The 13,355-nt window shown below is 39.3% G+C and overlaps 1 protein-coding gene across 1 annotated transcript in view; it reads right to left on the reverse strand.

Annotated features, from left to right (window-relative positions):
• Nucleotides 1-1,610: 1,610 nt before the first annotated feature.
• The window catches only part of shkbp1 (SH3KBP1 binding protein 1), a 32,234-nt gene continuing 20,489 nt past the window's right edge, over nt 1,611-13,355 (reverse strand). The window contains exons 15-18 of the mRNA XM_079824818.1: nt 12,546-12,642; nt 9,751-9,935; nt 9,552-9,678; nt 1,611-3,181 (exon numbers count right to left, since the gene is read on the reverse strand). Of these exons, the coding sequence (XP_079680944.1) occupies nt 2,569-3,181; nt 9,552-9,678; nt 9,751-9,935; nt 12,546-12,642 (1,022 nt within the window). The 3' untranslated portion in view covers nt 1,611-2,568. The remainder of the gene's footprint in view (nt 3,182-9,551; nt 9,679-9,750; nt 9,936-12,545; nt 12,643-13,355) is intronic.

The raw sequence follows: 13,355 nt of genomic DNA on the forward strand, positions 1-13,355 counted from the left end.
GTGTTGCGTGTAACATCAAGCATTACTTACACCATTGTCTGACTTTTACACGGTTGTGTTATTGATGAACTGTTTTTGGTTACATTAGGTCTCATTAGTTAACATGCATTACAAATGAACAATACAGCATTTATTCATCTAAAGTCATGTTAATTTCAACTTTTACTAATACATTATTACAATCAAAAGTTGTATTAGTTAATGCACCGTGAACTAACGAACAATGAACGACTATTTTTAGCAAATTAATATTAACTAAGTTTAATAAATAATGTAACACATGTATTGCTCATTGTTGGTTCATGTTAGCTAACTCATTAAGTTAATTTAACTAATCAAACCGTTTTTTACATATTCAAATTATTATTATTTTTAATATATGAACTGCTATTTCCAGACATAATCCAGTTGTTTGATATTTTATGATTATTGTCATATTTTATTCCAAATTTGACCAATGGGACTTTTTTGTTTACAAATATTTTAAGTGAATTTTGAGTAAGTATTAAATAAAATATGTTTTCATTATAATCCATCTGTTTTGTACATCTTATTCACTACCATTATACACACAAACATACGTATGTAAGCATACACACACACACACACACACACACACACACGCACGTATGTAAGCATATACACACACGTATGTAAGCATACACACACACGCGCATACATGTATGTAAGCATATATACTGTACACACACACACGATAGCATACATACATGTGTGTGTGTGTGTGTGTATGCTATTGTGTGTGTGTAAGCATATATACACACACACACACACACACGTATATAAGCATATACACACACACGTATGTAAGCATATACACACACACACACACACACGTATGTAAGCATACACACACACACACACACACACACACACACACACACACATGTATGTAAGCATATATACACACACACATACACACGTATGTAAGCATATATACACACACACACACACACACACATGTATGTAAGCATACACACACACACACACACACACACACATGTATGTAAGCATATATACACACACACATACACACACACACACACACGTATGTAAGCATATATATACACACAGACACACACACACACACGTATGTAAGCATATATACACACACACGTATGTAAGCATACACACACACACACACGCATACATGTATGTAAGCATATATACACACACACACACACACACACACACACGTAAGTATGTAAGCATACACACACACACACGCATACATGTATGTAAGCATATATACACACACACACACACACACACACACACACACACGTAAGTATGCAAGCATACACTCTCACACACACACACACACACGTATGTAAGCATATACACACACACACGTACGTATGCAAGCATACACTCACACACACACACACACGTATGTAAGCATATATACACACACACACGTATGCAAGCATATATACACACACACACACACACACATGTATGTAAGCATATATACACACACACACACACACACATGTATGTAAGCATATATACACATGTGTATATATATATATAAGAACTCTATAGATATCGGTATTACCATTGACTATGTAAAAAAATAGCAGTCAAGCACTAATTTCATATCCATAACCCTGTTAATCGTAGCAATGTTTACACATATTTGCGTTCTGAGTTCATGCAGTAATATTAACCAGTGCATAACTAACCAGCATGACCTACTAAACAACAACAAATCCTCAAGAAGGCAAAGTGTGTGACGTCTGTGCCAGCAGCGTCTCCAGATGCAACTGAGAAAGTTATCAATAATTCAGAGGCTGCCTAGACACGCCCCTAATCTGCCATTGGTTGGCTAAACACAAAGCCCCGCCCCCAAAGTCACTCGATTGGCTGAGACAGTGCTCAAAGAAACCGGTCAATGTTTGCTGCAAAGTTTGCAGTTTTGCTCGGAACATTATCATTGAAAAACACACACAACTCGGCTTTAAAGCCGGTCCATATTTCTAGAACATGATTCGACAAACCTGCCTTCACTTTTACAGTGTCGATGGAAAGTACGTCCATGTTTTTTCCCTCCTCATTTACATGCGATATACATATTCACTATTATAAGGCACCCTGTGATACTGATATTTTGTATACTTTTATACACTGCAAAAAATGCTTTTCTTACTTAGTACTTTTGTCTTGTTTCTGGTCCAAACATCTAAACATTCTCAAAACAAGAAGCATTTACTAGCCAAATAAAAATGATTGTGTTGTTTTGGGGGAAATAACTCACAATTAAGTGAGTTTTTGCTTAAAATTAGCAAAACAATCTGCCAATGGGGTAAGAAAAATAATCTTAATTCAAACAGAAAACAAGATTATTTTGCTTACCCCATTGGCAGATTATTTTGCTTATTTTAAGCAAAAACTCCCTTAATTTTGAGTTATTTCACCACAAAATAAGGCAAAAGCTTTTGCTTGTCTAGTAAATGCTTCTTAATGTAAGATTTTTTAGATATTTGGACTGAAAACAAGACAAAAATACTAAGAAAAGCATTTTTTGCAGTGTTCACATGCTGAAGTTCTTCAGAAGCTGGTTTCATTCATATGAGGTTTGGGGCTGGTGGAAGATGGAGAGGCGGGGGTTTCTGGCCCGGGTTCATTCTCAATGGGCGGAGTTTCGCTGGTCGGAGAGGTCAGAGGTCGTCTCGGAGAGGTGGGCGTTTGCGATCGGGCCGGGCTGAGTGGTGAAGGAGCGGCAGGTGCTGGTCTCCTCATGGATGAAGCGGAGGATGTTAATGATGAAGATGATGATGATGGTGGTGTTGACAAACATGGCGCTGGCAGGGCGGAGAAAGACGAGGGCAGTCTGAGGCCGAGCCGAGCCTCGAGCTCACTGCACACAGCTAAGCTCCGCCTCCCGCCGTCCAGGCCGCCCATGTCGGAGCACTTGGCTCTTTCCTGACAGCGCTCCACAAAGCTGCCTCTCCGGATGGCCCCCAGGTCCCGGTCCTTCTCCCGGCCCGGATGTGGGCTGGTGCTGGAGCTGCTGGCGAGAGAGGACTGGCTGAGGCCGAGGTGGGGCGGCAGATCGCGGGGTTTACTCAGGGGAACCAAAGGGGCCTGACGAGGCAGACTTCCGGAAAGAGGAACCGGGCCCCGGAAACCACGAGAGATTTCATTAAACTGAGACTGAAGACTGTGGAGAAAGACATGAGAGACAATCAGAGACTATAGAAAGCAGCAGACAGTGCCCCCTACAGGACATGGAGAGAACAAGCTCAATACTAGAACTTTACTCACACTTGTTCACTGCACTTTTCTTATTTTGTATTTTTGTCTTGTTTTCAGTCCAAATATCTAGAAAATCTTACATTAAGTAGTATTTACTAGTCTTGTTTTGGAGGAAAATAACTCAAAATGAAGGGAGATTTTGCTTAAATAAGCAAAATAATCTGCCAATGGGGTAAACAAAACAGGGCTTAAAAACGGAAATAAATATCAATCGGTTCACTCCGAGCAGAATCGATATTTTAGCGTTTCCGTTTTTGCGTTCCTCATTAAACATTACAGTTCCGAAGACGGTTTGATTTAAAAAAATACCGGTTAATAACAATATTTTAATTTAGCCTATACTTTAAACAAAAATGTATTAATAGACTTATTTTCACTCAATAATAATATAACGCATGGTAATTAAACATTTATTTCATAACATTTTTAAAACCACAACAGAAATACATGCATTAATTACAAAGCATAAACAGCGGGACAAATATTGACCTGTTTTAATGGAGTGGAAAGTGGCCTCTATATGTCTAATTCTTTTCAGAAGAGGGATAACATTCTTTGTACATAACTTTTTTTTCAACACGACTTGTTTTAAAAATTGCATGAATAAAGAATAAATGAACTGGATAACCATTGCTCTTTTAATGCACCGTCAACTGCTAATTTCAAAGCAAACACTGCAACACGTCCTTGCATCACCAAATTCAGTCAGCTAATAAAGCTTGATCATTTAATGCAATATAACATACCATTTAATACGAAGCATCAGCCGTCTATATAGAAAACACTGACCTGTCCTGTATTGGCAATCTGAAAGACTATAGGAAAAATGTTTGATAGATGCGAGTAGCCTACTTGGATAGGCTTAAACGAAATCCACAAACTAGCCTAAATCAGACTATTTGAGCTTAAAGTCCGAACTGCTTATTTAAACGTACAAAAAGAATGTCCTCCAATACCTGCGCTTTCATTGTAGACCTCAGAGGGGAAAGAAATGTACTTGAGGCATGAAAATGCGAGCTCACACTGACGGTAGATTCATAGATGATGGTGCGCGGGCATTTCACTCACGCTTGATCCGTCACATCACATGCTGAAGCTACTCTATTCATGACTGGTAACGTGCCAAATTAAAATATTAAAGAGAACGATAACATAATGTTATTAACCGGTTAATGGTCATTTCAAATTAATGTTTCTGTTCAGAACGATTCAAATTGATTTTCGTTTTTGTTCCTCTTAAAATTTCGTTCGTTTCCGGTTTTCGTTTTCGTTCCTTGAACCGGTTCAGAGCCCTGAAACAAAATAATCTTGTTTTCTGTTTGAATTAAGATTATTTTGCTTACCCCATTGGCAGATTATTTTGCTTATTTTAAGCAAAAGCTCCCTTCATTTTGTAGTTATTTTACCCCAAAACAAGACAAAAACTTTTTCTTGTCTAGTAAATGCTTCTTAATGTAAGATTTTTTTCATATTTGGACTAAAAACAAGACAAAAATACAAAGAAAAGCATTTTTTGCAGTGTTCACACTTGGCATACCTGCTTGGATTAAAACGAACCCTGGTGCGATTGCTCTGTTAGTGCGGTTCAGGGATGCAAATTAGCAGCCAAATGCGGGTGATTTTGTGTTGTGGCGGGTAAACTCGCTTCACCTACCGGCCGCCGTGGCGGGTAAATAAAAATACCATAAACTACTGTTTCACACCTCCAAAAAAAATGTGGCGTTACAAATCAAATTCACAATAAGTAGTAGAGAAGTTAATTTACGCGTGGTTGCGTTTTAGCGGCTTTGTTGCCATAGCGGCGGAGAACATGCGCGGTTTTTTAAAAACATATCGAGCTCGCATCACGTCCACCGTTTGAACGCAAGAGCAACATGACATCATGACTTGGCGTAAACATACACGGCACTTTCTAAAGCCAAATGGCGTGTTTTCTGTACGCATTTTGAGCTATACGCGTGCATGTCTACGCGTGTGATTCCGCGTGAATGTAAATGGATTTATAAACATACTAAATAATGTTTTTTTGAAAATGTAAAAATGCAGAATGTTTCTTGTGTTAGGTTTAGGGCCAGTGTGTGTGTGTGTGTGTGTGTGTGTGTACAGGACATGGAGAGAACACAAGCTCAATACTAGAACTTTACTCCGTGTAAAATAGCTACATGTGTTTAATAGTAAACAAGTGGACCGAGACGCTGAAAAGATGGGTCTCGCTCCGCTTCCAAACCAACTCTGGTGCGGTTTGACTGAAATATGAATGCAACACGGACCAAAAACAGGACATGATGTCACAAGATGTGACCCTGGAAGGGACAGAATGCTCAAGAACACCAGTTTCTACAGGCGTCTGAACCGTGTCTCCTTGCAGATCTTGGTTTGTGTGTGGGGCGGAGGGATTCCTGCCACTGTTTTGACTCCTTTACTCATTTCATAAGCTCTTCACGAGTTCTCAGCTGGTCAAAATACCATCATTTGTAGCTACGCACATACAGCGAGCGCGTTCTGGCCCTGTGTAACAGACTCAGGCCTGTTGCTATGTTTACTCCTACTGAGGGTACTACTACTACACACCACCAGAGGCACCAGGGTGCTTTAGGAGGTGGCATATACCCAGGTGGGTAATAGAGTTAGCGAGATTTGTTGGACAGAGGAAGCATGGCTTACCTGCTGTGTGGCCACAAACTACTTTGAGTCCTGATTGGGAAACTTTGGTTTTAAGCTCAGTCAAAAAGGACTCTTTGGTGACCCTAGCATTCACACCCCTTTTTGAGATTGCTTGGATTGCAATTTATTGTCTGTGTAGGTTCTTTGCCTTGTGGATCTCTTGGATCTTAAGCACAAAGGATCGTAAGGAATACCTGCACGTTTACCATCATCTACGTTTTCACCAACTGGTCTCTTGCATCTGTGGACTAAATACTATAAGACTTTTTTACATCCTGAACACTGTTGTGTCCATCTTAGGCTGGCTGGTTTCTCACCAAACCTTGTAAAGACTGGTATTTATACCCAAGCCTGATACTTCTACAGTTGTTCTTTCTTGTATGGTCATTGTGTGTTTTGTTTTTCAGTATCCATTGTGGGATAATTTGTTTGGTTTGTTTATGTTTAGTTTTTTTTGGTGTTTCGATAAAGTTTATATTATGTCTATGAAGCAACAGTTTGTTGCTGGTTCCCTTCCCTAAAAATCAGACTTATAGCAGTCTTAAACTTAAAATAGTTAAGGCAGTTATAGAATGGCGCTTTACACTACACTACACTAGAGCATTTTCGTTTTAAAATGCGTAACGGTTACGCCAGTCGTCTACACTACTCCGGTGTTTTCCAACCTCGAGAACGGATACTTTTGAAAGACCTCGTTTTAGGGTGCGTTCACACTTGTAGTTCGGTTCGTTTGGTTCGGACCAAAAAACAAAAACAAAACATATAGTCCTGGTCCGCTTAGCGTTCACACTGTCATTTTTAAAGAGCATATTGCAGGTTAAAAAAAATTCCAAATGAATATATAACATTGTGTGAAAATACCATATGAAAAGGTGATATGATGGAGTCAAACATTGTTATACTCATGTAAGGCCGGCTACACACTGGCTGCGTGGCGTGAGCATGGCGTTTTCTATGTCTTTACACACCAGAAGCGTGTCTGACGCGGCGCTGCTGCTGCCTCTAGGTGGCGTACAGGGAGGTTAAACATAAATATATAGCCTACTGATACAGCAAAGACCACGTCGGCAGTATTGAAGGCAAAATAGGCTACAGAATATTTCATTCTGTATTGACAGGTGCAATATTTGAAAATCGAGAATATATTTTTTTTTTCTTAAAGCTACACTGTGTGATATTTTCCCCCATCTAGCGTTGAAAAGGTATATGACCATCCAGTGAATATTAGTTTCTGTTCCTCTCAATTCCGATTTCGTTTTAACTCCTACGGTGGCTGATTTAGTCCAAGATTAACATGGCTTCCAGCTCGACCTCGTCCACATTCGACACGGTGCCATCGAGTGTTAAAACGCCAAAGGCGAAGCTTGAATTTACGGGTATGTCCCTCTTTGGCTGATGTACTTTCAAGATGGAGGGGCAACATGGCGACCCGCATTCGAACCCCTCACCCGTATGTGTTTTCAATGGCATATTATAAACTTACGAGAATACTTTATTACTTGAAAGAAGTAAATATACATTAATGAGCACATATATTTTTGAAAGAACTAAGTGTTTTTAGCTAAGAATAAACTAAAAAAGTTACACAGTGTAGCTTTAATTACAATTATATCTGCATTTATGTCAAAACCTAGAGACTTTCAGACATCAAAATGTCATTTATTAATATGTATTCGTGTCAAAATAAACATCTTTTCCTATTCTATTATGCCTGGAAACGCTTCAAACGCACGTGCGTGTCTCGTGAAAAATAGGCGTTGGTTCTATTTCTAGCATGCACGCGTTTTCCGTGTCACGCAGGCCATGTGAAAGCTCCAACCTGTTAAGATGGAAGCCGAAATAAAAATGGACACGCCACGCTTGCAGTGTGTAGCCGGCCTGATGCCGGAACTGATCTGTAGTGAGAGTGTGTGCATGTGTGTGTGCGGCTTGCATGTACAGCATTAACTGCATTATATGTTAATTTTGACAGCAAATTTTGATTTAGTTTTAGTCATAGTCTTTTGACTAAAATGCCATTTAGTTTTAGTCATATTTTAGTCACCTGAATTGTTTTTAGTTTTAGTCTAGTTTTAAATCTACAGTAGATTTAGTCTCCTAAAATCTAATGAGTTTAGTTAATTTGTAATACATTAAGTATTTAAGCATCACATAACCGACTGTCACTTGAACTGACATTTTGACATCATTTTGTTTTTGACATTAAAAATACACGAAACAGAGCTCAATTCACTTTTTTTTTTTTTTTTAAACATCTATATAGTTTTAGTTAGTAGGCCATATCAGGTTAAGCTAAAGCTTCAAATAAGTTTGTTTATTATTTTTATTATTTAATTTCAAGTAATGAAGATTTTTTAAATGATTTTAGTGAACTATTATAACCCTGATACTTTATTGAATATGTGTCAAATACTGGTCTTTCCTCCTGAATATGAATTAAATGGGAATGAAATTAAATAAATTATTGTGTAACCAAAAATACACCAGGACTCTTATTTTGAAATGTCTACGCCTCATTGCAGTTGCAGGAGCTCATTCAAGTTCAGATGAGGAGATAAAATATGCGTTGTTACAACCGTCTTAAAAATATTACTATATAAACATTGTAAAGTAAACATTGTCATTATTCATCAGCATTAGTTCATAAACAATTGTCTTGCATAAATGTGTGTTATTGATTGATTGAGCCGCTCTGGAGCTGGATTGGGTGTGTGTGAGCCTGTAGGTCGTGTGTTTTCCAGCGGTTAGATCAGTTCAGATAAAATGTGCGCATCTGTTACACAGGACATCAGTTCTGACTGGATCTCTTCCCTAATCGTCCCTCACTAACATTTTCGTCTCGTTTTTATTTGTTGACGAAAATGACAGTTGATTTTCGTCATAGCTTTTGTCATCCAACACTAGTTTTTATTTAGTTATCGTTTCGTTTTCGTCAGTGAAAAAAGGTTGTTGACGAAAATTATGACGAAAATTATTTGTCAACGAAATTAACACTGATTATATGAATTGCTTTGGAATAGTCGCAGCATGATTCAGAAAAACAGACACATTTTCTGGAAATGCAATAGGTAACCGATTACTAGAAACTACAAGATCACTACAAGAAAATCCATCACACTAGTATTACACATACAATGTTAAAAGTTGGCATGAAAAGAAATAAGCAATAGCCTTTACTTTATATTGTGACATATCTGAGTGAGACGGCTTCTCAAAATGAAATAAAAAGTAGGGCGGGCTTGATTTTGTCCGTGGGGAACTGATTGGATGGTTGTGCTTTGCTATTGGTCGATCTTGTGTGAGTGACAGTTTGCCCCGCCCTCGCACCAGTAAACACATCATCAGAGAAGAAAAGGTTATTTTTGATTAAAGATTACGCATGAATAATTTATAATATACACTACAATATTCCATAAAAAATAAGAATTGTCCATTTTGATTTTATGTTTTGAGGCAACACTATTGCAAGTTTTTTACTGTATCTGTGATATTGTTTTTAAGGGACTTATCATCATTATGCCACTAATGCTGTCCAGAAGAGCTTTATTAAACCCGGGAGAATGTGTTTGAGGGAGTAAGAGCCGGGGCAAAAGAAAGGAAGGTGTGTGTACCTGCACATAGAGTTGCGAGAGGAGTGTGTGAGAGAGGCCGCAGGACTCATGTCTGGCGTTCGGGTCAGAGCCAGATCACACTGGTCCAGAAGCTCCAGTAGCTCCTCTTCAGTGGGGCCGCCCAGAGCTTTAACACACAAACACACATGAATACTGCACATATGCTGCATTTGACATTCATTAACTCTCCCATGCTCACCTTTGATATCCACTTTCCCTGCGATCTCCATTGCTGTGGTGAGGTCCCACATCTGGATGCTGCCGTTGCTGTGTCCGCTGAAGAGGTAGCGGCGCGGCCTAGAGCCGATGCGGCTGGAGCCCTCACACTCATGCACCACAAACGACGTGATGGACGTCCCATCCACTGAGCGCACCTCACATACCCTTCAAACGAGAGATCGGGCCCTATTTTAATAGTCTGAAACTCATGCCGCAGGTGCACTTAGGGTGTGTCCGAATCCACTTTTGCTAGTTTAATGACGGGAAAAATGGTCGGCGCATGATCCAAAAGTGTTGTCCCTCGTCTCTTAAAGGGTTAGTTCACCCAAAAATGAAAATTCTGTCATTAATTCCTCACCCTCATGTCGTTCGACACCCGTCAGTCCTCCGTTCATCTTCAGACACAAATGAAGATATTTTAGTGTAAAGCTGATGCTGAGAAAGGCTTCAGATAGGCCTCCATTGACATTCAGTACATTTACACTCACAAGACCCATAAAAGGCACTTAAAACGTTGTTACAAAGTCCATCTCACCACAGTGACTCTACAGTAATTTTACGAAGCGACGACAATAGTTTTTGTGCGAATTTTTTTTTTTAAAATAACACCTTTATCCAACTTGTTCTTGTCTTCCGTGTGTGCCTCCACGACACATGCGTGAGAATATGACGCAGATCCGGCGTTCGGACACATGACCCAGAAGAGATTTGTTTACAAGCAGAGGAAGACGCGCGTATCTCAGCTGTTGAATTCTACATTGATCGTGCTTTAGGTCTCGGTGTAGTTCTCAAAATGGGGCTTAAGTGTGGATTTCATGGATTCCCGAACGCCGGATCTGCGTCATATTCTCGCGCATGCGTCGTGGAGGCACACACGGAAGACAAGAACAAGTTGGATAAAGGTGTTTTTTTTTTTTACAATTTGCGCACAAAAACTATTGTCGTCGCATCGTAAAATTATTGTAGAGTCACTGTGGTGAGATGGACTTTGTAACGACGTTTTAAGTGCCTTTTATGGGTCTTGTGAGTGTAAATGTACTGAATGCCAATGGAGGCCTATCTGAAGCCTTTCTCAGCATCAGCTTTACACTAAAATATCTTCATTTGTGTCTGAAGATGAACGGAGGTCTGACGGGTGTCCAACGACATGAGGGTGAGGAATTAATGACAGAATTTTCATTTTTGGTTGAACTAACCCTTTAATGAGTCATGGGTGTGTTTTGGGCGTAACGTGCAATAAACCAATGAGAGTCTCATCTCCCACACTGCAAAACATGCTTTTCTTACTTAGTATTTTTGTCTTGTTTTCAGTCCAAATATCTAAAAAATCTTACATTAAGAAGCATTTACTAGACAAGCAAAAGTTTTTGTTTTGTTTTGGGGGAAAATAACTCAAAATGAAGGGAGTTTTTGCTTAAAATAAGCAAAATAATCTGCCAATGGGGTAAGCAAAATAATCTTAATTCAAACAGAAAACAAGATTCCCCCATTGGCAGATTACTTTGCTTATTTTAAGCAAACTCCCGAGTTATTTTCCTCCAAAACAAAACAAAAAGTTTTGCTTGTATAGTAAATGCTTCTTAATGCAAGATTTTTTTAGATATTTGGACTGAAAACAAGACAAAAATACTAAGTAAGAAAAGCATTTTTTGCAGTGCATTCCCTTTAAAAGCCAGTTGCGCTCGTGCCATGGAGGATTCACTATTTACATGAGGAAAAAACAGAACGCTTCTCCAGAGAGGAGTGTGTGTGTGTGTGTGTGTGTGTGTGTGTGTGTGTGTGTGTGTGTGTGTGTGTGTGTGTGTGTGTGTGTGTGTGTGTGTGTGTGTGTGTGTGTGTGTGTGTGTGTGTGTGTGTGTGTGTGTGTGCGTGTGCGTGTGCGTGTGTGCGTGTGTGCGTGAGTGTGTAATAATCAGAGTGTGTGTGTTCATAGCTCAGACCTATATAACTTTGGGCCCAGTTTTAATGATCTGTGCTCATGGTCTGAAGTGCATGACGCAGGTGCACTTAGTCCGAATCCACTTTTGCTAGTTTAACGACAGACAAAATGGTCGGCGCATGGTCCAAAAGGGTCGTAAGTCATGGGTGTATTTTGGGCGTAACGTGCAATAAACCAATCAGAGTCTCATCTCCCTTTCCCTTTAAAAGCCAGTTGCGCTCGCGCCATGCAGGATTCACTATTTACATGAGGAAAGACTGAATGCTTCTCCAGAGAGGACTCTTTTTAGTTTTAATATTTAATATTTAAAAATGTGTGTGTGCTGCTGCGCACCCCTGTGTGTGTAATAATCGGAGTATATGTGTGTTGTGCACCAACTATAGGCACATATTACTAACACACCCTTTAAATAACACAAAAAATACTGCACTATTGACTTTAGAGCAGGTGTGTGTTGGTCAATGGTCAGTCATTTTCAGTTCCTCACAATAGCAAAGCTCCAACAATGCTCCTGATCACACCTGGTGTTCAGACCAGATGCCCATGGGGGAACAGATGAGCAGTGCATTTGATATTTAAACAACGAGGAGCTGGACGTGAACATGAGAACTGCGTCAGGATGAAACTAGCACAAGACACTTGCATTGCGTCGGGTGTATGACCCATCATGTTTAGCACCTCTCCCAAACGCCCAAGTGTTGCTCATTACATGTTGTCCAAGGATGTTTTCTGAACTTTCACACCAGTTCATTTAAGCAGTCGGGTGCTTTACTGTTGGGAAATGTAGTGTGTGTAGTATGTAGACAACAGCTTAAAGGCGGTAATATTAAACTGACCTCTTCCCATTGGAGGAGAGCCTTACGTAGAGTTTATCAGTGTCAGGAACCACACGCTGGATAAACACCTGCTGCTCGTCACGCTCCCCATATGGACCTGCAGAAACAAACGTCACATATACACTACCGGTCAAAATTTTGGAATAATACAATTTGTACACTCTGAAGACTGGAGTAATGATGATAAATTCAGCTTTGATCACGGGAATAAATTACATTTTACAATATATTAAATAGGGCTGGGCAAAAAAATTGATTTTTAAAATGTGGACGATTCAAAATCGATTCTCAAGGCCAAGAATCTATTTTTTTCCCCCCGGGGGTTTCCAGTCGATCCTGCCCGGTATCGTATATAGGCTTGTCGTTAAGATAAAATCAAATGGCAATCGCATCTAAGGAAGGCACGGAAATAACAGAGATAGTGACGAAATATAATGCATCATCCGGGGCATGAATCAAAGCTCAGACGCCCGGAGGAAAACGGACAGAGTCTAAATGACGGTCGGCTAAATCGCATGCTTGTCCTTTACTGAAAATTGCTGAAAATCATCCAATATCCTTTTTATGTTTTAGAATAAGTGTATCAAAATATCCATAAAAACAAAATTGTATTGTATTTAACATATTTGTATGAATTTGAAATATAGAGATGGGTTCTGTTTAAATGTAGGCCTACCCAAGTGTACCTAAAATAAAAAAGAGTATACAGGTATAAGAGTATACATTTAATATACAGGTTTGTGGCTCTTAATTTATTTTTAATTACCCACTTGTAAACTCATGTTCACTGTTCTTTTTTATAAATATAGT

This window comes from Gobio gobio, assembly GCF_949357685.1.
Source record: "Gobio gobio genome assembly, chromosome: 9".
NCBI lineage: Eukaryota > Metazoa > Chordata > Actinopteri > Cypriniformes > Gobionidae > Gobio > Gobio gobio.